At 42.5% G+C, this 23,856-nt stretch overlaps 2 protein-coding genes across 4 annotated transcripts in view; both read right to left on the bottom strand.

Moving 5' to 3' along the window:
* LOC137621006 (uncharacterized) overlaps positions 1–22,205 on the bottom strand; it is a 58,619-nt gene extending 36,414 nt beyond the window's left edge. Inside the window, exons 1-5 of the mRNA XM_068351446.1 lie at positions 22,122–22,205; positions 16,848–16,901; positions 16,532–16,688; positions 16,072–16,289; positions 4,923–5,123 (exon numbers count right to left, since the gene is read on the bottom strand). Coding sequence (XP_068207547.1) covers positions 4,923–5,123; positions 16,072–16,289; positions 16,532–16,688; positions 16,848–16,901; positions 22,122–22,205 — 714 coding nt within the window. The remainder of the gene's footprint in view (positions 1–4,922; positions 5,124–16,071; positions 16,290–16,531; positions 16,689–16,847; positions 16,902–22,121) is intronic.
* Positions 1–23,856, bottom strand: part of LOC137620769 (serine-rich adhesin for platelets-like) — a 297,666-nt gene that overhangs the window by 273,097 nt on the left and 713 nt on the right. The window lies entirely within an intron of this gene.

Genomic DNA, 23,856 nt, shown 5'->3' on the forward strand with positions numbered 1-23,856 from the left:
ACTCTCTAGTGGTAGTATCTTAACGGGCAGTTGGTGCCCTGGCCAACCTACTACCTATTAAGCCTGTTTAGTTTCATTTGCCGGGATTATATAGTTTCTGTGATATTTACATCTCAGATATGATAATATGAAGGTAGGAGGTTTCCAGAAGAGCTCTCAACAAAGTGCCCCTTATCTTCCTTCCCTGGAATTGAAGGACCTCTTCTTTCCCGAGGCTGAGGGTGACCTCTGTGTTTGATCTCCAGTTACCGACGGTTCAACTCCAGCCGGTACCAGCAGATCATGCGGATAATGAAGTTCGGGACGCTCTGCAATTCATGAACCTGTCCACCAATAACATGTTAACTTCTAGGTCGTCAGAGAGGGAGAGGATCCTGCCGACCACTTAAGCCCCTGAAGAGTCTTTGGATATACATTGGATAAGTACAGTTCCCAGTGCCTCTTTAATTTGTTCCCCAGCCCTAGCTTACACCTCCACCCCTGTTCCTACATTAGACAAACCTTCATTTCCTAGTAACTCTGATCTTACGGTGTCCATGAAAGTTTTCAGGGAAAACCTAACCACCAAACATGAACGTTCTCAAGCGGATCTCATAGCGAGGATAGAAACTTTACAAAAGGCACTTGCTTGTAAGACTCCCCCAGCTTTGAGCCTACCAGAATGCGCAGTTAGGAACCTTTGGCGTTATGCTAAACATATGGCCTTAAGTGAAGGGTACCTCCATATCAGAGAGGGTTTGGGTTCCAAGCCAGTCTCGTACTTGGAATTCTTCCCATCGATTGATAGTTATCCCTACTGCTACGTAAGGCTTAACTCGGAGGCATCAATTAGGGATGATACGATCCCTAAGGAAACAATCATAGCAAGGCTCAGTCTCTTTTGGTTAAGGAGCTAAAGACGGCCGAATTCACTAATGCTCAACTTTCTGCTTTTGGCAGGAAGCAAGCCACCTTTGTAGCCCCCAAGGATATTGTCTTCCCTTTTGGCTCTAAAGTACAGGCCCAGTGGCCAATCGCATTTCAGAAATTTCACATCAATATTTGGAAGCTGTGGCAGTGTTTCTGACTCTGAAGAGAATGAACCTAAAGACGAAATCACACATCAATTTAATCATCAACAATGGGAATAGTCCACTGTGTCAACAGACTGGGCTCCAGGTCTCCTCAGATCAACCATGTGATCCTAGCCATCCTCATTTTAGCAAACTGGAGGAACTGGTACCTCTCAGCAGTTCACCTCAAAGGGGTTCACAATGTGACGACGGATGCCCTGTCGAGATACAAACCTCTGGAAACAGAATGGTCTCTGGATGCAATATCATTCTGTTTCATACTAGAGCAAGTCACAGAACTGCAAATAGATCTCTTTGCGACGAGCTTCAACAAGAAGCTTCCCCGGTATGTAGCATCAGTCTTAAATCCGGAAGCAATAGGGACGGATGCGATGTGTCTGGATTGGAACCGGTGACCTCTCATCTACCTATTTCCCCCCTTCAACCTCCTAATGGAAGTCCTGAACAAACTGCAGACTTTCAAGGGAACAGTAGCTCTAGTGGCTCCTAAGTGGCCCAAGAGCAATTGGTATCATCTTGTTCTAGAACTCAAACCTTTCTAGGTCCCTCTACCAACTCCAGTCCTGTCCCAGGATGTTAACCAGAAGAATGTCTTTGCTTCCTCTTGTATAACAAAAACCCTTCAGCTCATGATTTTCTCCCCCTTGCGGCTCAAAGAAAGTTTAGAGTTGCAAAGGAGAGAATTGACTTCATAGAAGAGTACAAGTCCAACACTACGAAACGACAATATTTGTCTTCCTGAAAAAATGGGTTGCATTCATGAAAAGTCATCAGCTCCTCTTTTATTTCTATGGACTTCTATCTCATTGCATGGTCAAGGTCTGGCCTCTACAACTATTGCCTTATGTAAGTCAGCACTAACTAGACCCATTACTTATACTTTTGATATTGAACTTAATAGTAAGCTGTTCAATAAGATCCCAAAGGCTTCTGCTAAATTGAAACCTAATGTCCCTCCCAAGGCTATTTCTTGGTCGTTGCATAAAGTCCTGCACTTTGCCTCCTCGATAGATAATACCTCTTCTTCTCTAAGGGATCTTACTCAAAAGTCTATCTTTTTGCTTGTTATGGCGTCTGGTGCTAGACTCAGCGAGATTGTGGCCCTCCTAAGGGCTGATAGCCACATTGAATTCTCAGAATGGGAGAAGGTAAATCTTACCCTGATCCTGCATTCTTGGCTAAAACGAACTTCCCACGAAAGATTGTCCCACTTTAGGAGGACCCTTTCTCTATGCCCCATGGAGTGCCTTAAGGCCTACCTGTTAAAGAGCTAGGTCTTTGGAGGCGGGCAACTATTTAAAGGGGAGACGACAGGATCTAATGTTTCTCTGAAACAGCTAAGGTCCAATCTCGCCTATTGCATCAGAAGGACTGACCCTAATAGTATACCATCAGGTCATAACACTAAGAAAGTTGCCTCTTCCTTAATTTTTTTTCCAATCTATGTCCTTAGCAGACTTACAGTCGTACATGGGCTGGAAATCTTCAAGAGTGTTCTTCAAAACATTACCTACGACAGTAGGAGATTAAACACTTTGTAGTGGCTGCTGGTAGTGTAATTAAACCAGCTTCGTAAGTGTTGCATGTGGACTCTTGTAGACAGTATAGTTGGGACTTCTCAGTCTACATTGGACAAGGAGACTTATGTTCCTCTTTTCAATGTACTATTTAATATTGTAAAGAGTCAGAGGTGATATTTTTCCCTTTATGTCACGAGTGCTACTATTTTACTACTCTATTACATAAGTTTGTGGTTGGAAAACTCCAGTTTTCTGTATATATCTACCTCAAATAATGTTGCAATTGATTACTGTTACATTTATGCATCTTTCAGAAACATTAAAAAACTGCTGTTCCTTTTATAGACTTTGGTCTTTTCATCTTCTGGAGACAAAGATCTTCTCCACAGTGAGTGGGACTGTGACGTTGATTTCCTTTGCTCCTTCATTTTACAAACATCTCTTGCACCATAGCTTGGTACCATAGTTACCAATGCTAGAGGGAGTATGATTATGTCTATGGGGTGTAAAGGGTTAAAAATCTGTTGTCCACAACAGAGAATGAAAATTCTCTGGTACACTTCCATTAGGACGACATGGCTTGAACCCAAAAAATGGATTTTGATATAGGAAAAATCTAATTTTGGGTGAGATAGCCATGTCGTCCTGATGGCCCGCCCGCTACTTTTCCATCCCCTCCCAATTCACGGTGTGGGACCTCGCATTATGCGATGGCTGCTCCTGGAATGGTTCAACAGCAAACGTGTTAGTTGTAGTACATTGAGATCGGGAGCTGTAACGGTTCACTTGCTCATGTATCCCACACTCTACGTTATCCTTCGAGAAGAGATTAACTCTATTCGGGGAAGGATAGTCATGGCTTGTTATTAACACATCCCTGATTTATGCTTGATATCTCTCGGGATATTCGCTCCAGAGGTCAGAACTCTGTTGATACCTCTTAGGTAAAATTTCTCTGGTATATCACTCTCAGAAATATCCTAAGTAGAAGCTGTCAATGGGGAACTTCCATCAGGACGACATGGCTCGAGCCAAAAAATAGATTTTTTCTATGTCAAAATCTGTTTTATATATATATATATACATATATATATATATATATATATATATATATATATACAGTATATATATATATATATATATACAGTATATATATATATATATATATATATATATATATATATATATATGTATATTATATATATATATATATATATATATATATATATATATATATATATATATATATATATATATATATGTAACTTCTATCGATTAGACATTGGATTTCTATGATGGTGTCTTCTACTTGTTCTCCTCAAAAGTAACAAAGATGAGAGGAAGGATAACTTGAATTTTGTTTACTCTGGAGTGGTGCATGTCAATGACGACGGTCTCAGAGAAAAAGGAACACAACAGCACAGCCAGGTAATATGTTCTTAATGCTTTCCAAGATTGTCAGACATTGAAGGATCGAAGGGTGGCGGGGGTAACTCTTGTTCTGATGGAGCACTGGTGATATCCAAGGAAAATCAACATCCTTAGGTTCACATTGTCATCGTTGTAGTATGGCCACACACACATACAAGAGATAGAACAGTAACAGACATGCTACTTGACAGGAGCGAATATATTGCATAATGACATGTAGCACAGGAAGCTGTAACATAAATATTGTTCAGTTATCAGTTAACACTGCTTAACCCTCCCATTATCCCACGAACACAACTGCAAGACCATTCATTTATTCTGAGTGAAAAAGAAAAGGATGAGGATCCCGAGAATTATGATTGTACTCTCTGGCGGCCAAAGTTAAAGTGAAGGTCATGCTACCTTGGGGCCTGGTTGCTACCGACCACCTGCCAGCTACTACTACTACTACTACCACTACTACTACTACTACTACCACTACTACTACTACTACTACTACTACTACTATGACATAACTCATTTGAAGTTTAAATGGCCTTTCCAGCTTTGCGGAAGTCATAATCCTATGAAGGTCAAGGGTTTGTATTACGTGTAGGAACAAATGATAGGTAATTACCTGCACCTAAACTATGAACCAATCAGAAAGTAAGGTCAAATTGAAATACCCATCGATTTATGAAATAATTACCATTTCTGAAAAAAAAAGAAATCTAAGCTGATGGAGTTGAAAAGCCAAAAAGAAAAAAATTCATCTCACATATGGCAATCTAATATTGATATTAGTTTGTGGTTTAATATTTGAAGGTGCTGTTACATTTAAAACTAGTAACAAAAAAGCACATATGAATCTAACTACAGGTTGTCAATGGCATGATGACATGGTAATACAGTGACTAACCTTTGATGGGTAAGGTTTTACATTTAAGCAAACATTAATGGCCCAACTCTTCCTACGTTTGAGCAGCAGCTGTTCAAAAAAATGTGGGTTTGCTTCGACCAGAATCCCTCTCCAACCATACTGCCGTTCTAGCCAAAGTGTATTTGACAAAAATTCACCATCATAAGCACCAGCTTCTAGGAAAGTTAATGAGAATTCTATCTGGAAGGAAGAAAATTTGATTAACTGTATTTTAAGGTATTTGAGGTGAAATAAGTAAATATTGAAATAAAAAAAAAATAAATAAATTGAAGAAATTCAGAAGGCTCATAAATAGGTAGCTTTTCCCCAATGTAAGAGCAAGATGCATTCCAATAGTGGGTTGGAAAGTTAATTCCATCATAATTAACTTGGCATCCAGCTTATAACCATAAACCCGTTACTCGCAATTATTTTCAGTCAGCTGATCTTGCTAACATTAATAAGCTCTTTCTAAATGATAATTAAGAGGTTGATTAATTTTTAATCTGCTTTGCACTATGATTATGTTATATGTTTGTGGGATAATTTTAACGAAATCAAAGAAAAATATTTCTTTCATGCAAGTATACTGAGCATGTTAGTTATTGCGTCTTGCTCGCCCTACACCTTTGTCCCCTCTCACTTTGCGTAAAAAATTAATGTTTTTTATTCAGAATGATTTATACGGCATTCTTTTCAAATTAGTTTAATGCATATGCTTTACACAGATCACAAAATTTTTTAGTTCTGTGGGTTAATATGCACTTTTAGAGACTTGCCATTAGGGATATGACAGTTGGTTTAAGAAGTGATGCTGGTTCATAGAGCTTCGTCATTGTTATCTCAGTTTATTTTTGGCCATTTAAGTTGGACATCCCTGATAATCTGGATTCTAACTGATTTGTAGCATAGGAATACTGGGCTCGGCTTTTTTCCCCATCCTAGACATTCATATCTCTCTCTCTCTCTCCTCTCTCTCTCTCTCTCTCTCTCTCTCTCTCTCTCTCTCTCTCTCTCTCTCTCTCTCTCTCTCTCTTTCTTGTGAAGAGTGAGAAGCAGTGAATGCCGATACTTTCCTGGTGAAGGAAAGACCTACCCAAACAGAAGGTAGGACTTATTAAATCACAGGACGACTGATCGGGCCTAGTCTTACAAGACATTGACTGATCCCTTTGCATGGTTTTGTGAGAGAAATATTGTAGTACTATACCAAAACTTAATCTCTGGGAAGGGTTTTCAGTACTAGGCACAGGAGCTCACACTCCTGCTACCAGCTCTAGGTCTCAAGCACAAGCAATGCAGGCCTAAGCATACGAGCCTGGATGGCTGAAGCCCCTCCCCCAGGATATGGGCAGACTCAAATTTCCAGGCAGAGAAGCAAATGCAGCAGGACTATTGAACTGTCAGATAGTGATTGTTAAATCTAGTCCTTGAGTGTTACTTTATATATATATTTGTTCCAACACAATATACTCAGCGAGAACCACTTTCTCTAGGAGGGTCCTTGACCTCTCAATCTCGACCAAGATTTTCCCGCGCTACCCCCCTATCTCGCTCCATATAATTTCTACCCCCGCCGCCAGGATAAGCCCTGCGGCCCGGATTAAGGCAGGTCACTGCTTTCCCGGGTCAGGATGCTCATTAAGTTCTTGGTCGTGAGATGTAAAACATCTCACCCTCTCGCTTAAACTCTCGATCCTTTGGCGCGTTGTGATCCCACGTGTTTCCAGTGTGGGGACTTGTGTTTTTTCTGCGATAGTGCGTTTTCGCAAAGTGTTCTCAGTACGTTCCCCTTGCGTATATCCAGTGTTCCTGTAACTCGTTAGTGTTGGCAATTCGTGTGCGTACGATGGAGCATGTGCGTCGTTGCCCTGGTCCTAGAGCAGGAAAGTCGTGTGGGGCTTTCCTCTCTAAGCCAGAAGTGGACCCTCATTCCCTTTGTTCCACGTGCAGGGGTAAAGTTTGTTCCTCCTCGGACACGTGTCCCGAGTGCGTGAGTTGGGACGGCATTCAGTGGGTACGGCATAGTACCAAGAAAAAGAAGTCGTCGAAGCGTTCCCCCAAGAAAGTGAGTGGCGTGTCCTCTTTACAGTCGGTCAGTGATCGGTCCGACGAAGCCTCGGCCTCTCCGTCTCCTTCGCAGAGGAGTGGGCAACAAGCCCCCAGTGTTATTGTTAGCCATAGTGTTCTCCCCGGTGAACCTAGTGTGAGGGAGGAACCAAGGGCTGGCCCCTCTGGAGAGAACGGAAGGGCCGCTAGTGCTTCGAGGGAATCGGGCCACGTGGCAGGGGATCACGCTTCCTCAGAAGACCCAGTGTGGGGCAGTGTGGCGATTTCAGCCTCCCCCCCGCCCTCGTGGGCCGGTGCGTCGGGTTCTCCCCCTCCAGAGGACAACCACGCTAGAGTTCGCCGCCCGAGTAGCGATGCCTTCGGGTGGAAATTGCCGAAGACTCCGGGGAGGTCACCGCTAAGGATGGACGTGTCCCTGGGTCCCTGGCCTGCTAGCAGGGACAGAGTAGACTCGGTGCCCTCGATCTCTACAGCAGTTCCCTAGGACTTCCTCCAGCATCCTGTCTCGGACGATCGACGGCGAAGAGCCTCCCCCGCGCATCACTCGAGCAGTCGTTACGCGAGGAACGTGGCGCCCTCGGACTCTTCGGAAGCAGATTCATCCTCCGGAGGAGAACGCAGGGAGAAACGGCACCGGAAGAGAGAGCGGACCGATAGTGATCGTTCCCGCTCCAGGTCGAGGTCGCGGCACAACAGGAAGCGCCCACGCTCTCACTCCCGTAAGTACAAGAGGGAGGTCTCTCCCGGCGGCGAATGGGTCTACGTCCCCTGAGGAGAGTCCAGAAAGCACCGCTCTCCAGACTCTCGGTCCAGTGAACGAGCCTCTAGGTTGTCACTGCCTACACACAGCCTAGAACCGCTCGACCTGCCACGCAGGAAGGACCTCGCTCTTAGGCACAAGTCCTCGAGGCCTCCGGTTCACCCCGCCCAGCGGGGGGAAGCGCGCTTCCGAGAAGGCAGCCCGACCGAACCAGCCCAGCTGGGGCGATCGTCGAGCAGGAAGGACCGGTTTCCGGGGTCGGGTCATCCCACCGGGACCGTGTCCTCCTCTTCCAGAGCCTTGGGGCAGTCGAAAGTCCTCCCGGAGTCGGTGGCCCCCGCCCTACGGCGAGACCCACCCGCGTACGGGGCGCCCTACGGTTACGGGCCGTCCGCCCTGGAACCGAGAGGAGAACGCCCGGTCTACCGCCCAAGCACGGCACCCCTACGCCAAGCCGAGGCCTCGGCCGACGGAGGCGAGGCTTCCCCGTCGGAGGATGCCGCCTACAGAAGGGTGGTAGGTCTCGTCAGAAGGCTCCATGGAATTCCGGAACCCTCGGCGCCTAAGGTGAATGCCTGGAGGTCGAGCCTCTTGAGATATACTCACCGTGACGTCCTTCCGAAGTCCTCCCTGGCCCTGCCTCTCGCCCCAGACCTAGTACTGGGACAAGAATACATCGACAACTTGGTGGCCAGCAGTGCGGAGGCCCCCAAGTCCCAGAGTGCCTCCAAACTCCTCCAGGGTCTCAAACTACAGGGCAAAGTTTATATCCCGGAAGGACGGCGCCCAGGTCCCTGTAGGGTGGACCCAGCCTTGGACATCCTGGGACAGGGCGGCTCGGACGAAAGGGCCTATTCAGCCCCTGTGTCCTTCTCACCCTCTGAAGCCGGCATGATGGAGGAGATGTCAAGAGATATGGTTAACGTCTCCTCATGGCTGGACTGGTGGGCCTCCACGTTGGTTAACGTACAGGCCTCCACAGACCCCGACGATCCTGAGCAACAAGGTCTCCTGTCGGACCTTCTCACCTCCGGGGGGAAAGCCCTCAAGTTTATGGCTTATCAGGCACTCTCCTTGACGGCCAACTGGGTCCTTCGGAAGCGGGACACAGTGCTTTCCAAGTTGACAAGAAAAATCCCGGACAGAGAGGCTCGAGTGGTTCGTAGCCTACCCCTAGGAGGCGAGTCGCTGTTTCCGTTGAAGGAACTAGAAGTGCTGATGGAGAAGGTGTCCAAGAGGAGAGAGGCCAACGTCCCCAAACAAACATCCTCCAGGAGGCCTCCTTACAGGAGGTCAGTCTCGGATAGTGCCGTGACCCCTCAGGCTAACCCCAGCTCTTCGAGGAGGGACGCCCCCGCCTCCTCCTGGACATCAACTCCACAGCCCTCCCGCAGGGGAGCTCCAGCTTCTGCCACCTCCTTCAGGTCAGGTTACTCCGCCTCGAAGAGAGGCAGATCAGGCCGCCCCTCTAGGAGAAGGTAGAGGGAGAGGCCCCCTACTCCCGCCCAGGCCTCGGGTTGGGGGATGCCTCAGACCATACTGGCAAGCATGGAAAACGCATGGGGCGGATGCTTGGACGGTGTCCGTCCTGAAAGAAGGCTACAGGATCCCCTTCATAGCGGATCCACCCCCTCTTATTCCAGCCACCCAGACAGAATGGTTGGCTCCCAGGGACCCGTTGAAAAGGGCTACCCTGCAAAAAGAAGTTTCCTCCATGTTGGAGAAGGGAGCCATGGAAGAAGTCCTTCTCCCAGGGCCAGGCTTCTACAGCCGCCTGTTCCTGGTGGAGAAAGCAACGGGGGGGTGGAGACCGGTGATAGACCTGTCGGCCCTCAACAAGTTCGTCAAGAAGACGAACTTCAAGATGGACACCCCAAAATCCGTCCTGATGTCCTTGAGGGAGAAAGATTTTATGATGACGGTCGACCTCAAGGACGCGTACTTCCAGATTCCGGTCCACCCGTTGAGTCGGAAGTTCCTCCGGGTAAAATGGGGCTCCCAGATCCTGCAGTTCAGGACCCTCTGCTTCGGCCTGTCGACGGCCCCTCAAGTGTTCACGAGGGTCTTCGCGACAGTCTCAGTATGGGCTCACGAACGAGGTATCCGCCTCATCAGATACCTGGACGACTGGTTGCTCCTTTCCAGCTCAAAGGCCCTCTTGGAAGAGCAAGGGAAGGACCGCCTCCAGTTCTGCAGGAGTCTGGGAATCATTATCAACCTGGAGAAATCGAACCTAACTCCATCCAACAGAATGGGGTACTTGGGGATGACGTTGGACACCGTGCAGGGGAAGGCCTTCCCCTCGGAAGGCAGGATACAGAACCTCATCAAGATCATTCAGCCGTTCCTGTCGGAGCTTCCCAGGAAGGCGAAAGACTGGCAGAGGCTGATAGGTCACCTGGTCTCATTAGAGAAACTGGTTCCCCAAGGGAAGATACGGCTCAGACCCGTACAATGGAACCTCAAGGCTCTATGGTCCCAGACAGGCTCTCAGAAAACATTGATTCCGGTCCTTCCGGACACGAGAGCAGCCTTAAAATGGTGGCTATGCCAGTCGAACTCCCTCAAGGGGATGCCCCTCGGGTCCTGTCCCCCCGAGTTTCTCCTGTTCACAGACGCCTCCAGCCTAGGGTGGGGAGCCCACCTGCGGGAGGAAACAGCAAGCGGGACCTGGTCGGAGACCGAAAAGCAACTCCACATCAACGTCCTGGAGCTAAAAGCAGTACAAAAGGCATGTCTGCACTTTGCAAGTCGGTTGAAGGGAAACACCGTGGCCCTAATGTGCGACAACACCACGGTGGTAGCCTACATCAAGAAACAAGGTGGCATGAAGTCGAAGGAACTGTGCGACCTCACCGTAAACATCCTGCATTGGGCGGACGAGCACCAGGGGATACTTCTAGCAAGGTTCATCCCCGGGAAAAGGAACGTGCTAGCCGACGGCCTCAGCAGGATAGGTCAGATAGTAGGGACGGAATGGTCCCTACACCCAGAAGTGGCCAGACTCATCCTTCAACGCTGGGGCTCCCCGGTGATGGACCTCTTCGCAACGAAGCTCAACGCCAAGTTACCGGTTTATTGCTCCCCGGTACCAGACGAAGGAGCAGCCCTAGAAGACGCCTTCCAGCACAAGTGGGACAACCTGGACGTATATGCCTTTCCCCCCTTCACGCTGCTAAGGCAGGTGCTCAACAGAGTAAGAACCTCCCAAAACCTAAAGATGACTTTGGTAGCGCCCTGGTGGCCGGAGAGAGAGTGGTTCGCGGATCTAAAAGACCTGGCAAGCCATCCGCCGTGGCCTCTGCCCCCCAGGTCAGATCTACTGAGTCAACCTCACTTCCTCAAGTTCTACGACAACCCTCTCTCTCTTCGCCTTCACGCCTGGAGACTATCGAGCGGCTCCTGAAGAAGGAGGGGTACTCCTCCTCCACAGCTAAGAGGATGTCCCTATACCTAAGAAAATCCTCTACCGTGGTCTACCAGGCGAAGTGGGCCGCCTTTACGAAGTGGTGCGCGGCAAAACACATAAGACCTCTTAAAGCCTCGGTCCCTGACATAGCTGACTTTCTCGTGTACCTTAGGGATAAAATAGGGATGTCAATCCCAGCTATTAAAGGAGTACGAGCAGCCTTAGGCCAAGTCTTTCTCCTGAAAGGCATCGACCTGGGGACCTCGAGACACAGGGATGCTGATTAGAAGTTTCGAGCAATCCTGTCCTCCTCAAGCCAGGAGAGTGCCCAGATGGGACCTGGCCAAGGTCCTGAAAATGCTGTGTCGTCCTCCCTTTGAACCCCTCAAAGATATCGGGGACAAAGATCTCACCCTCAAGACAGTCTTCTTGCTAGCCTTGGCTTCAGCTAAGAGAGTAGGTGAGATCCACGGTCTCTCCTACGACGTGGCACACTCCAAAGGGTGGAGGGAGGTATCCTTCAAGTTCGTACCCTCCTTTGTAGCAAATACTCAGAACCCAGCAGTCTGGGACCCGAGGTTTGAAGGTTTCTCAATTCCGGCCATCCCCAAGACATGCAATACGGAAGACCTGAAGTTATGCCCAGTCAGGACGCTCAGGAAGTACCTGGAAAGGACGGCTCATCTCCGCCCAGGTGCCAAGAACCTCTTCGTCTCTTCAGGTGTTAATAAGAAGCAAGTGTCCAAGAACACTATTTCCTTCTGGCTGAGACAAGTCATCACTAGGACTTATGAAGAGGACAAGGTGGTAGTACCAGGCACTCCCCGCCCCCATGACATCAGAGGCCTGAGCACTTCCTTGGCCTTTGAGAGAAACATGGCAGTGGGGCAGATCCTACAGGCCGGCACTTGGTCACACCAGTCGACCTTCACGGCCCACTATCTCAAAGACTACTCAAGAAAGTCTTTGGAAGGATTCTCCATTGGGACAGTCATCGCCGCCCTCCAAGCTGTGTAGCGGCAGGCTAGAAGACGTCCCCAACAGTGAATAGACTCGTCCCTACTTCTTCAGGAGAAGACTCAGTAGAGAAGATGTGAAGAGGTAAGTCTTAAAATATAAGCGTAAGGTTTCCGCTGTTACCCCCTATCCGCTCTCTGTACCCCCGCATTCCGTAGCCCTCCAGGCACTATGTGCCAGACCAAGTGGCAGAATGGCTCTCCCGCCTCCTAAGGTGTAAGTCTCCTAGAGAAAGTGGTTCTCGCTGAGTATATTGTGTTGGAACAAATCAAAAATTTTAAAAAATTTTTATTTTTCCTAACATACTCACCGAGAACCACTTTCGGGTAATGGCCCTCCCGTCCGTCCCCGAGTGCCATTCTTCCATTGCCGGGTTGGGCTAAACGGCGAACTTAATGAGCATCCTGACCCGGGAAAGCAGTGACCTGCCTTAATCCGGGCCGCAGGGCTTATCCTGGCGGCGGGGGTAGAAACTATATGGAGCGAGATAGGGGGGTAGCGCGGGAAAATCTTGGTCGAGATTGAGAGGTCAAGGACCCTCCTAGAGAAAGTGGTTCTCGGTGAGTATGTTAGGAAAAATAAAAATTGTTTAAAATTTTTGATATATATATATATATATATATATATATATATATATATATATATGTATGTATATATATATATATATATATATATATATATAATTGGTATAAAAACCCTCAAGACTGTCTTCCTGCTTGCTTTAGCCTCAGCAAAGAGAGTAGGCAAGCTGCATGGCATCTTGTATGCCATGACTCTTTCTGAGTCTCTTTTATGTTTGTCCCAGAGTTTGAGGCCAAGACTCAGAACCCAGCTGTTCACAAGATTCGAGTTCTTTTCCATGTCTCTCTAATTTGCAACCGGCAATCTGGATGACCCACTTCTATGTCATTTGAGGGTGCTATGTCGCTAATTCAAGAAAAGTCAGAACTTCATATCAGAGGACCAGATTGTGTTCTTTAGTGCTGGAAGGGTTAAAATCCAATATCCTCTTATACAGCCTCATTCTGGCTTCATTAGACCATTAAGTGAGCTTACATTGTTTCCTTTGAGCCGATAGTCAAACCATCTCTAGCACAGGCTCTCAAAGTCATGGGTATCAGTTCAACCCTAACTTGCTCAAGGGGAGTTCTGGAACCATAAGGGGCACCAATGTATCGATCAATCTCCATCATCCCACCCTTGATACATTCCATGGATTCCTCTCCTATGCTGGTCAGCTCCCTGATGAGGGATAAGCCCTTAAGTAAGGTCGATTTTGACTTCAGGGTCTGTATTAGGAGGAAGGGACCTTTCTCTCCCCCGAGAAACCTGTCTTTTCCCTCGAGAGGAGGGTTCAACGGAAGTGCACTTTGAGTCCTCCTCCCCTTTGGAGTAACAATCTCTCTGGATCGAGGACAGAGCCTGGTCTGTACTCCGTTGGGGAAGGAGGGATCGGAGACTGACAAAAAGTATCTGCAGCCTTTCTGCCCTTTTCCCTCTTGCCCACTGAGGTCGAGGAGACACTGGGTGTCATGATCTCCAAAAGGTGTGAAGGGGAGTAAAACTTTGAGGAAGGGCTACGACACAAAACTCCTCTGTGAGAGGAAGACTTTATTCCGGGGAGCATTGCTAGCTCATCCTTGGTATTGCCTGTTTTTCTTCTCTTCTTGCCCATGTGAGGGAGAATTCTGCCTAGAAGAATCATCTCTGTGTCTGGTGGTATCACTAGAGACTGACCAGTTTAGTCACAAAGACATATCTTGTGACTGAGACCAGTCTCGAGCTGATGGGCGAGTCTTAGACTCGACCTAGGCTTAGAATTTCAGCGAACAGAGGAAACAGATGAAATGGGTACACTCATATCATGATACCTGTAAGATGAAGGCTTGGAAGTTTTCTCACCTTGTTTTGATCAGGCTTGCTCTTGGGAAATCTAGGATGTCACTCATGGGAGTGGAATTGCCTGATCTGCAATGTTTCCTTGTCTCCTGAGGGGAGCGAGAGAGTGAAGACCGTGTGTGAGGTGCCTTAGTCTTTAGGGGCCCATGATTCCGAGGGTTTACTGCCCTAGGGTTCACAAAACGAAGATCGTGAACGTTTGAAATGTTTCGTTACTTTCACCTTAACAAATCAACGGTACGAGCTGTTGCTTGTGTACATGCCGGCAAATGTGATTGGGATGTTGATAGTATTCATGCTGGAGAATGTTAGCTTACCTGCTATCGTTCACTTATCAGGTCGTTATCGTGGTTTTTCCAGGGACCTCTGACACTTTGGGGATCTTGATCGTGCTCGTAGAATCAGGAACAGAAGTAAAGTAGAAGACTAAAAGTGGTGCAATTGAGGGCAGAAGGGATTTTGCCTAAATTATGCTTTTGTTCAAGGTTGACGTGACTTGCCTTCTCTAGATTTGACTAAATTGCCATCACCAGACTTTAATTGGAGTTAGATATTTTTTGAGGCAGGGACAGGAAACTTTGAGTATCTGCATAGAATTTTTGGAACAATAGTACTAAAGTTCGTTTTAGAATAATTTTAAGATGCTGGCGTCGATGAAGCAAAATGTTATGGGGATTTGGTTGATAAATTGAAAGAGATGAAGATTGTACAAGACTTACTCGTCATCTGTGTGCCCTTGCCATGTTTTCTTTTCTTTTCTTACACCAACAAAACTGTTTCAAAATTCTAGATTGCAACCAGCCTTTTGTCAGAAGCAGTAATGTATTTACCAATAGGCTAATGTTACACTCATGTCTTTTGAATTTTATGATCATTCGATTAGCTGTGTCTATGCTATAAGATTAGCAATACTGTATTCTTACTTCAATGCTGCTCTTAGAACTTTACTAAATTGAACTCGACTCTGACAGAGTTTGGTCCGGACAAATAAGTGAGTGAATAATGCATACATAAAATATTAAATCGAAGTGATGAAAAAACAGATTAGATAAAAATCTGCTATAAATGGAAATTTGAATTTTATATAATAAACCTTTATTACTTAAAACTGTAAAATCGTAGACAGAGCAGTCTCAGAATCTAATAAATGATAGCTTTCTTGACAAAACATAAATTTCTTCATATTCTAAAAATCACTGCATTTGAATTATTATTATTATTATTATTATTATTATTATTATTATTATTATTACTAGATAAGCTATAACCCTAGTTGGAAAAGCAGGATGCTATAAGCCCAAGGGCTCCAACAAGGAAAAATAGCCCAGTGAGGAAAGGAAACAAGGAAATAAATAAACTACAAGAGAAGTAATGAACAATTGAAATATTTTAAGAACAGCAACAACATTGAAATAAGTCTTTCAAATAAAATCTTCGAAAAAAGAGGAAGAGAAATAAGATAGAATAGTCAGCCCAAGTGTAGCCTACCCTTCAGCAAAAGAAAGTAGAAAGCCATGGTACAGAGGCTACGACACTACCCAAGACTAGAGAACAATGGTTTGATTTTGGAGTGTCCTCCTAGAAGAGCTGCTTACTATACCTAAAGAGTCCCTTCTACCCTTACCAAGAGGAAAATAACCACTGAACAATTACATTGCTGTAGTTAACTTAAGTGAAGAAGAATTGTTTAGCAATTTCAGTGTTGTTAGGTGCACGAGGACAGAGGAGAAAATGAGGAATGAATAAGCCAGACTATTCAGTGTATGTATAGGCAAAGAAAAAAATGTGCCATAACCAGAAAGAGGGATCCAATGTAGTAGTGTCTGGCCAGTCAAAGACCCAATAACTCTCTAGTGGTATTATCTTAATGGATGGCTGGTGCCCTTGCCAACCTACTTCCTATAATAAAGTAATGGCTAGGATAAATTCTTCTCAGCCTCATGAACTTAGGGAACTATACTATTGAGTTTTAAAATCGGCAGAATGCAACAAACCTTGTCACCCAGGATATCCTCAAGGTTCCCTAAGATGAACTCCTGAGATGGGCTGAAGACCTTCAGTTCGTTCCCTTCTTCGTCTTCGTCGAATCCGTTCATGATGTAGGACAGATTGTATGGGAGTTGGGAGGGAGGCACGAACTGGGATCGAACCCATCTGAGCAGTGAAGGGCTGTCCTGGACCTCGGGACCTGACAGTACTAGATTTAGGTGATCTGTAAAAAAGAACAAATAGTAAAATATATAAAAATAATTTAAAATCTAAATGATAAAATTATACAATGCACGGTTATGGTGAAGACCATGATGATTTTTGCCAATATTATAAAGCTAACTTTGGAAAAGATTCAAGAAAAGATGATAGAAATTCAAGCACAAATTATAGATATGAAGGAAGAAGAGGCTTGTAACTAGGCTATTTAGAATTGTGCTATCTATTATAAGCGAATTTACTCACAATCCTCACAGTTGTTTGGTACATTAACTATAAACAACATGTTGAAAACCATAACGAAAGCAGCCGTTCCAATGACCACACTTGCGCGTCCCCTGTGGAAGAAAAAAAGACGTAGGCTAGGTCTATAAGATTTAGGCAATTTTGATTGGTCATCCAGCTGTATATGACAAGATGGCAGTTAATAACATCATGAAAATCATAAGAATTGACCTCCTTTAACTTTCCTTTCACTTTCATTACGTTTTACAAACAAAGTAAAAAAACTTTTACTCTACTGTTATTTAGACAATATAACTCTGACCCCAGACGAACTTACCTGATAAACAGAGGATATTTGCAATAAAATTCTCATATATTTTATGTGGATAAGCTTGAATTAGAAATAAAATTACGATGATTTGATATTTTAAATTTTTTTGTTATAAAAAAAAAAGACATTCAAGCACGAAAGCAAAATGTATTATTTTTAGCCGAGACAAATCGAAGACTTAACTATCCTTTAGAAGAAAAAAGCAATTGGGGAGAAACAGAAGTTGATCTATGCATGTGCTTGTACTTGCAATAATTGCAACAAAAATAAACTTTTTTATATTCATGCCTAATAAAAATACTGGAAACTTAAATGTACAGGGTATTACAATGACAATATACCACTAGTCACTTCTTAAATATCTTAAGTTTGCGTAGTTTTGTTTCAAATGGGGTACATGTGAGTGTCACACACACACACACATATAATATATATATATATATATATATATATATATATATATATATATATATATATATATATATATATATATATGTGTGTGTGTGTGTGTGTGCGCACACACACACACACACACACACATATATATATATATATATATATATATATATATATATATATATATATATGTGTGTGTGTGTGTGTGTGTGTGTGTGATCCTAACTAATTGGAACTTTAATTCCCGCAAATTTTAATCCATAGTTACAATTGTTCAATAATAACGTAACTGAAAAAATGAAATGATTATAAGGTAAATCACACTAGGACAAAATTCGTTGAGAAATTTGACAGGAAACTTCAATATGATGCAATAAAATAAAATACGGAGTACTTACGGAGTAACGCATTTCACGGGCATATTATCTTTTTGCCGAATAATAAGTTGTAATATTAAAAATCTCCTTTCTCATAATTCGGTTTCAATTCACTGAACACTCAGAACTTATAGTTACGTTGTTTTGAGGCCATATCAAGTCCGTGCAACGTCATTTATCCACAAAATACAAACACCTAATGGGAGGCAGAATAACTTTTTGAACGTGCCACGTTATAAGGAACTTTTGGCGATAAATAGTTTTGTTAAAGAAAACGCAAGCTGTTTATCTCAGAGAAAACATGTTGGAAATGATTGACCCATGACTACGCTAAATCTATGATAATATTTTTAATGCCTTTAAACTTATTATTATTATTACTTACTTACTTACTAAGCTACAACCCTAGATGGAAAAGCAGAATGCTATAAGCCCAGGGGCTCCAACAGGGAAAATAGCCCAGTAAGGAAAGGAAACAAGGAAAAATAAAACATGTTAAGAAGAGTAACAACATTAAAATAAATATTTCCCATATAAACTATAAAAACATTAATAAAACAAGAGGAAAATAAATAAGATAAAATAGTGTGCCCGAGTGTACCCTCAAGCAAGAGAACTCCAACCCAAGACAGTGGAAAACCAGGGCACAGAATCTATGGCACTACCCAAGATTAGAGAACAATGGTTTGATTTTGGAGTTTCCGTCTCCCAGAAGAGCTGCTTACCAAAGGTAAATAGTCTCTTCTACCCTTAACAATAGGAAAGTGGCCACTGAACAATTACAGTGCAGTAGGTAACCCCCTTGGGTGAAGAAGAATTGTTTGGAAATCTCGGTGTTGTCAGGTGTATGAAGACAAAAGAATATGTAAAGAATAGCTCAGACTATTCAGTGTGTGTTTGTGTGTAGGCAAAGGGAAAATGAACTTTAAAGGCATTTCAAAGGTCAGGTTAATATAGTTACAAGTTAGAACGTTGAACTTGCATAATTTCATTTATTGACCGACTGATTTATAAGTCCGCATACATTCAGAATGTTGCCATTCAATATAAATAACTACAGTATACTGTACTCGAACCATAAAAATGACGTCTAAATATTTAGGTAGATATGCACACACGTTCACACACATTTAGGTCACCCCAACCCGCTGGTTCGGCAATTTATAGAAGTGTCGTTTCTAAGTGTACCTCTCGGAGTACCAGGGTATGGGTACTTCCTCCCCCTGGGCGTGACATTAAATATGAATATAAACACGCACACACACACACACACATACATACATATATATATATATATATATATATAGTCAGACACTTGCTTTTGATTATATAAGGGAGATTACTGCAGGTCATATACTATGGGTATGAGTGAGAATGATATTTAGGCTTAATCGACATTCATGGAGAACCCATCAACCACTCATTGCGTTTAAGTCAGTAGGGATAATGTTTTTATATCACCAGGTAATAATTAATTAACTCGCCTTCATTGTAATTAATGACATAGGGTTTGAAGCCACGAAATCTTGGATGTCCCGAATGTAACAAATAATCTTATTTTTCTTAAATATTCTATTGTGTAGTGAGATATTCTTCTCATAAGGTGCTTTGAACATAGAAAGTAACTATTTATGGACTTTTCATAACCAAAGGGTTACCAAATACTTAAAAATGTATATAGTGTGTGATTAACTTAAGAGTACTTTATGGAAATTCATAAGACTCTAAATCTTGGTCACATTTTATAGATTAAAGTTATCAGATAGGAACTTGAGATACTCTCAAACTGACTCGACGTGAAGTCATTCGGTTGAGAAGCAAGAGTTTCTTGAAACCTGGTGAAAATTTATAATACATACATACATACATACATACATATATATATAGATATATATATATATATCATATATATATATGTGTATATATATATATATATATATATATATATATATATATATATATATATATATATATATATATATATATGCACACATATCATCATCATCTCCTCCTACGCCTATTGACGCAAAGGGCCTCGGTTACATTTCGCCAGTCGTCTCTATCTTGAGTTTTTAATTCAGTGTTACTCCACTCATCATCTCCCACTTCACGCTTCATAGTCCTCAGCCATATAGGCCTGGGGTCTTCCAACTCTACTAGTGCCTTGTTGAAAGTTTGGTAAACTCCTCTCTCGTGGGTGCGAAGAGCATGTCCAAACCATCTCCATCTACCCCTCATCATGCTCATCCATGATCCATATATGGCACTCTTAGAGAAATCTCTCTTATTGTTTCATTTATAATGCCGTCCTGCCATTTAACTCCCAATATTCTTCTGAGGGATTTGTTCTCAAATGTACAAAATCTGTTAGATATTGTTTCATTGACATACCATGACTCATGTCCAAAGAGTTACAGTGATTTCAGGAACGAATGTAAGACATTAAGCAGAAACTATCAAGTGGGGTCCTAAGAAAATTAATCTCAAGTATCGTTCTTTTTCCATCGATTTAGTGAAAAAAACTTTCCAGCTTTCTGACTGACTGTTTACCAACCCACAATAGAGGCAACATACTTCCGGAAATACCGCCTCATGTAAAAATGTGTTACCTCACCTGAGTCATCTTTAAAGTCACTATGGGATATCTCTCCGTTTTCAACTCTCTCTCTCTCTCTCTATCTCTCTCTCTCTCTCTCTCTCTCTCTCTCTCTCTCTCTCTCTCTCTCTCTCTCTCTCATTATTATGTTCAAAATCTATTTCTTTTATTCTAATCTTGCTTGAGGGTACACTCGGGCACACTGTTCTATCTTATATCTTATTTCTCTTCCTCCTGTTTTGTTAAAATTTTTATAGTATATAAAGTGATATTTATTTTGATATTGTTGCTCTTCTTAAAATATTTTATATTTCCTTTTATCTTTCTTCACTGAGTTATTTTCCTTGTTAGAGCCCCTGGGCTTATAGCATCCTGCTTTTCCAAATAGGGTTGTAGCTTAGCAAGTAATAATAATGATAATAATACTAATAATAATAATAATAATAATAATACCATCATTAACATTTAACATTTAGTGTTGGTGAGTAATATAGCATCTCTTAGGAATCCCTGATCTAAACCAAACAAATCAATTTGTTGAATTTTCTTGGGTAAATTCCCCCTTGTTTTCTAGCACCTGCTCATTCTCGTGACAATCTAATTTCCTTTTGTGTGCTAGAACTTTTGACGTAAGTCTCGCTTTATAGTATATATATGAGAACTATGAAGCGTGAAGTAGGAGATGTATTGAATTAAAGCTCAAGATAGAGACGACTGGCGAAATCTAAATGAGGCCCTTTGCGTCAATAGGTGTAGGAGGAGATGGTGATGAAGGTGCTCTATTTTAACGTTGTTATTGATCTTATTATATTTAATATTTTTGGGTTAATTACTTATATAGTTTATTTGCTATTCCTTTTTTGCTTTCTTCACTCAAGTAGACTGCTTTCTCTGTTATTATTGTTATTATTATTATTTTTATCATTATTATTATCATTATCATTATTATTATTATTATTATTATTATTATTATTATTATTATTACTTACTAAGCTCTAACCTAGCTGGAAAAGCTAGAAGCTATAAGCCCAGGGGCTCCAACAGGGAAAATAGCCCAGCGAGGAAAGGAAAAAATGAAAATGAAATAGTTTAAGGAGAGTAACAACATTAAAATAAATATCTCCTAAATAGACTATAAAAACTTTAACAAAACAAGAGGAAGAGAAATAAGACAAAATAGTGTGCTCGAGTGTACCCTCAAGCAAGAGAACTCTAACCCAAGACAGTGGAAGACCATGATACATAGGCTATGGCACTATCCAAGACTAGAGAACAATGGTTTGATTTTGGAGTGTCCTCCTAGAAGATCTGCTTACCATAGCTAAAGAGTTTCTTCTACCCTTGCCAATAGGAAAGTGGCCATTAATCAATAACAGTGCAGTAACCCCTTGAGTGAAGAAGAATTGTTTGGTAATCTGTGTTGTCAGGTCTATGAGGACAGAGAATGTGCAAATAATAGGCCAGACTATTCAGTGTGTGTGTAGTCAAAGGGAAAATTAACCGCAACCAAAGAGCAGGATCCAATGTAGTACTCTCTGGCCAGTCAAAAGATCTCATAACTCTCCAGCGGTAGTATTTGTTGGAGCCCTTGGGCTTGTGCTTTTCTAACCAGGATTGTAGCTTTACTACTACTACTACTACTACTACTACTAATAATAATAATAATGATAATAATAGTAATAATAATATTTGAAAACTCAAGTATTATGAAAAATCCTTCGATGCACAGACTAATGTAAAATTGTCCTTTTCACAGACTAGCCATAAGTACACCTAATATCATCTTATAGAGCATAAACTTCATTGCATCTTATAAGAAATATCTTCAACTGTTTCTGTATTCATTACTGAGTGAGGATACCTTAACGTGGTGAAAGGGTTTGCGTTTCGCCATGATCAGCTAAGCTATACTATATTAAGGCACATCCATACTAGGTTGGTTTGCTGTGAGCTATGAGACGAAAATCCCCCACCATCACCAACTGCATTGACCATCGTGGTCCTGAAAACTGCCCAAATTCCTGACATAAATTGACCTGTTTGAAGCCTTTGTCCTGAAGTGGACTAAAAACGACTGCATTTTTTTTCTTTTTTTTTTGTATTTTGTATTAAAAGCGTATGATAAAGTTTCAGCCTTTATTTAAGTGAAATAAGTATTTTTATAGAATTTGTGTGAAGAGTACTACTTATTTTCCCCTTGGCACTCTTTTGAAGGCACCCTGTCAGTCGGACTTAGGTTTATTAATAATCCCAATATAATCTCATTGTTAGTTCAAGTAATAATGGCTGAACTATTAAGCAGTCAATATTAAAATAATATTATTCAAGTTATAGTCAAGCATACTCGGTTCATTATAGCGGTCAAATGAAATTCTTAATTTTGGAATATGCAGTAAAAATCACAGTTCAACGCCCTTCAATCGTGCATACTCCGCTTGCAGAGAAGCTTCGCTTATAAGTAGCCTACTGTAACAACGAACATCATAACATATAAAGAATAAGAAAGGAAATGTTCTCAGTCACCATAAAGAACCTCTAGTCATTTGAGGCAAACTTGATTTGGGAAACATCCGCTCCATCCAGTCGTGAGAATCCTGACATTATCCCTTTTTTTTCTTCTTTTTTTCCCTCCTATTGTCACAAATGTCTTTAACTGTGGACTAAGTGGATCGCGACTGGAATTCTAATGCTCTGACCAATCTCACTTATATACCGCGAATCAATTACGAAAATGATCGATGGGAAATCGGCTTTTCTTGGAAAATGTGGAAATTTGCATGGGAGCGAAGGATAGGATCGTCTCTTGACTCCGCCTCCCGGCAGGTGGCTGAGCAGTTTGTTACCTACGATGCTCCGCCTCCTATGAGAAATCGTTCACTACAAAACTTTACTCAACGCAAAAACTGATATCAAACTTTAAACGAACAAATGATAATTCTTCCTTCCAATATTAGCTTTCATTTTCTGTCATCTAAAAAATATTAGAATGTGTTTGAATTTACGTCGAAAGCTACTTTTAACCCTCGTACCGTAATGAGATTTAGCAAGATGATTGGGTTAGGATGGGTTACCCTACCGCTCTTGGCCTCGTGAACGCGTCTTCGGTGTTCAACAAACTTTAAACTCCCGAAACTTTTACGCGACCGTGTCAGTAGCAGAGTGGTGAAGGTGTAACGCAGTAGTTCCCCGTCTTCCGAAAACGTGTTTGTGTACTTTTTGCAGGGGCGTGTGTGCGTGTATTTTCTGTGTTCTGGATTTACGTAATTATCACTAATGTTTCCAGTTATAGTTGATGATTTTACGAGTGTTAGCTGACTTCAAGATTTGCGTGGATTGAACAAGTAAGGAAATGCAGTTTTTAAGTAGTCTTGAATGTGTAATACGGGATCTATACACCAACTTATTCGGTATGAAGCTGTATTTTTATTGACTAATTGTTGTGAGGAACCACTGAATTTTATTGAGATGTGAATTTGCTATCTCAAGTTACTTTAACAAGTATTTTAAAAAGTCCAATTTTCTTGTAAATGATTAACGTAACTCTGAAGGAGGGCATTTTTAACTGACATTAATTAATTATATCAACCAATTAATTTTCAAGGTTCAAATTATTTGAGAATTTATTAGTGGAACATAAAATCTAACT

This window comes from Palaemon carinicauda, chromosome 27, assembly GCF_036898095.1.
Source record: "Palaemon carinicauda isolate YSFRI2023 chromosome 27, ASM3689809v2, whole genome shotgun sequence".
NCBI classification, from domain to species: Eukaryota; Metazoa; Arthropoda; class Malacostraca; order Decapoda; family Palaemonidae; genus Palaemon; species Palaemon carinicauda.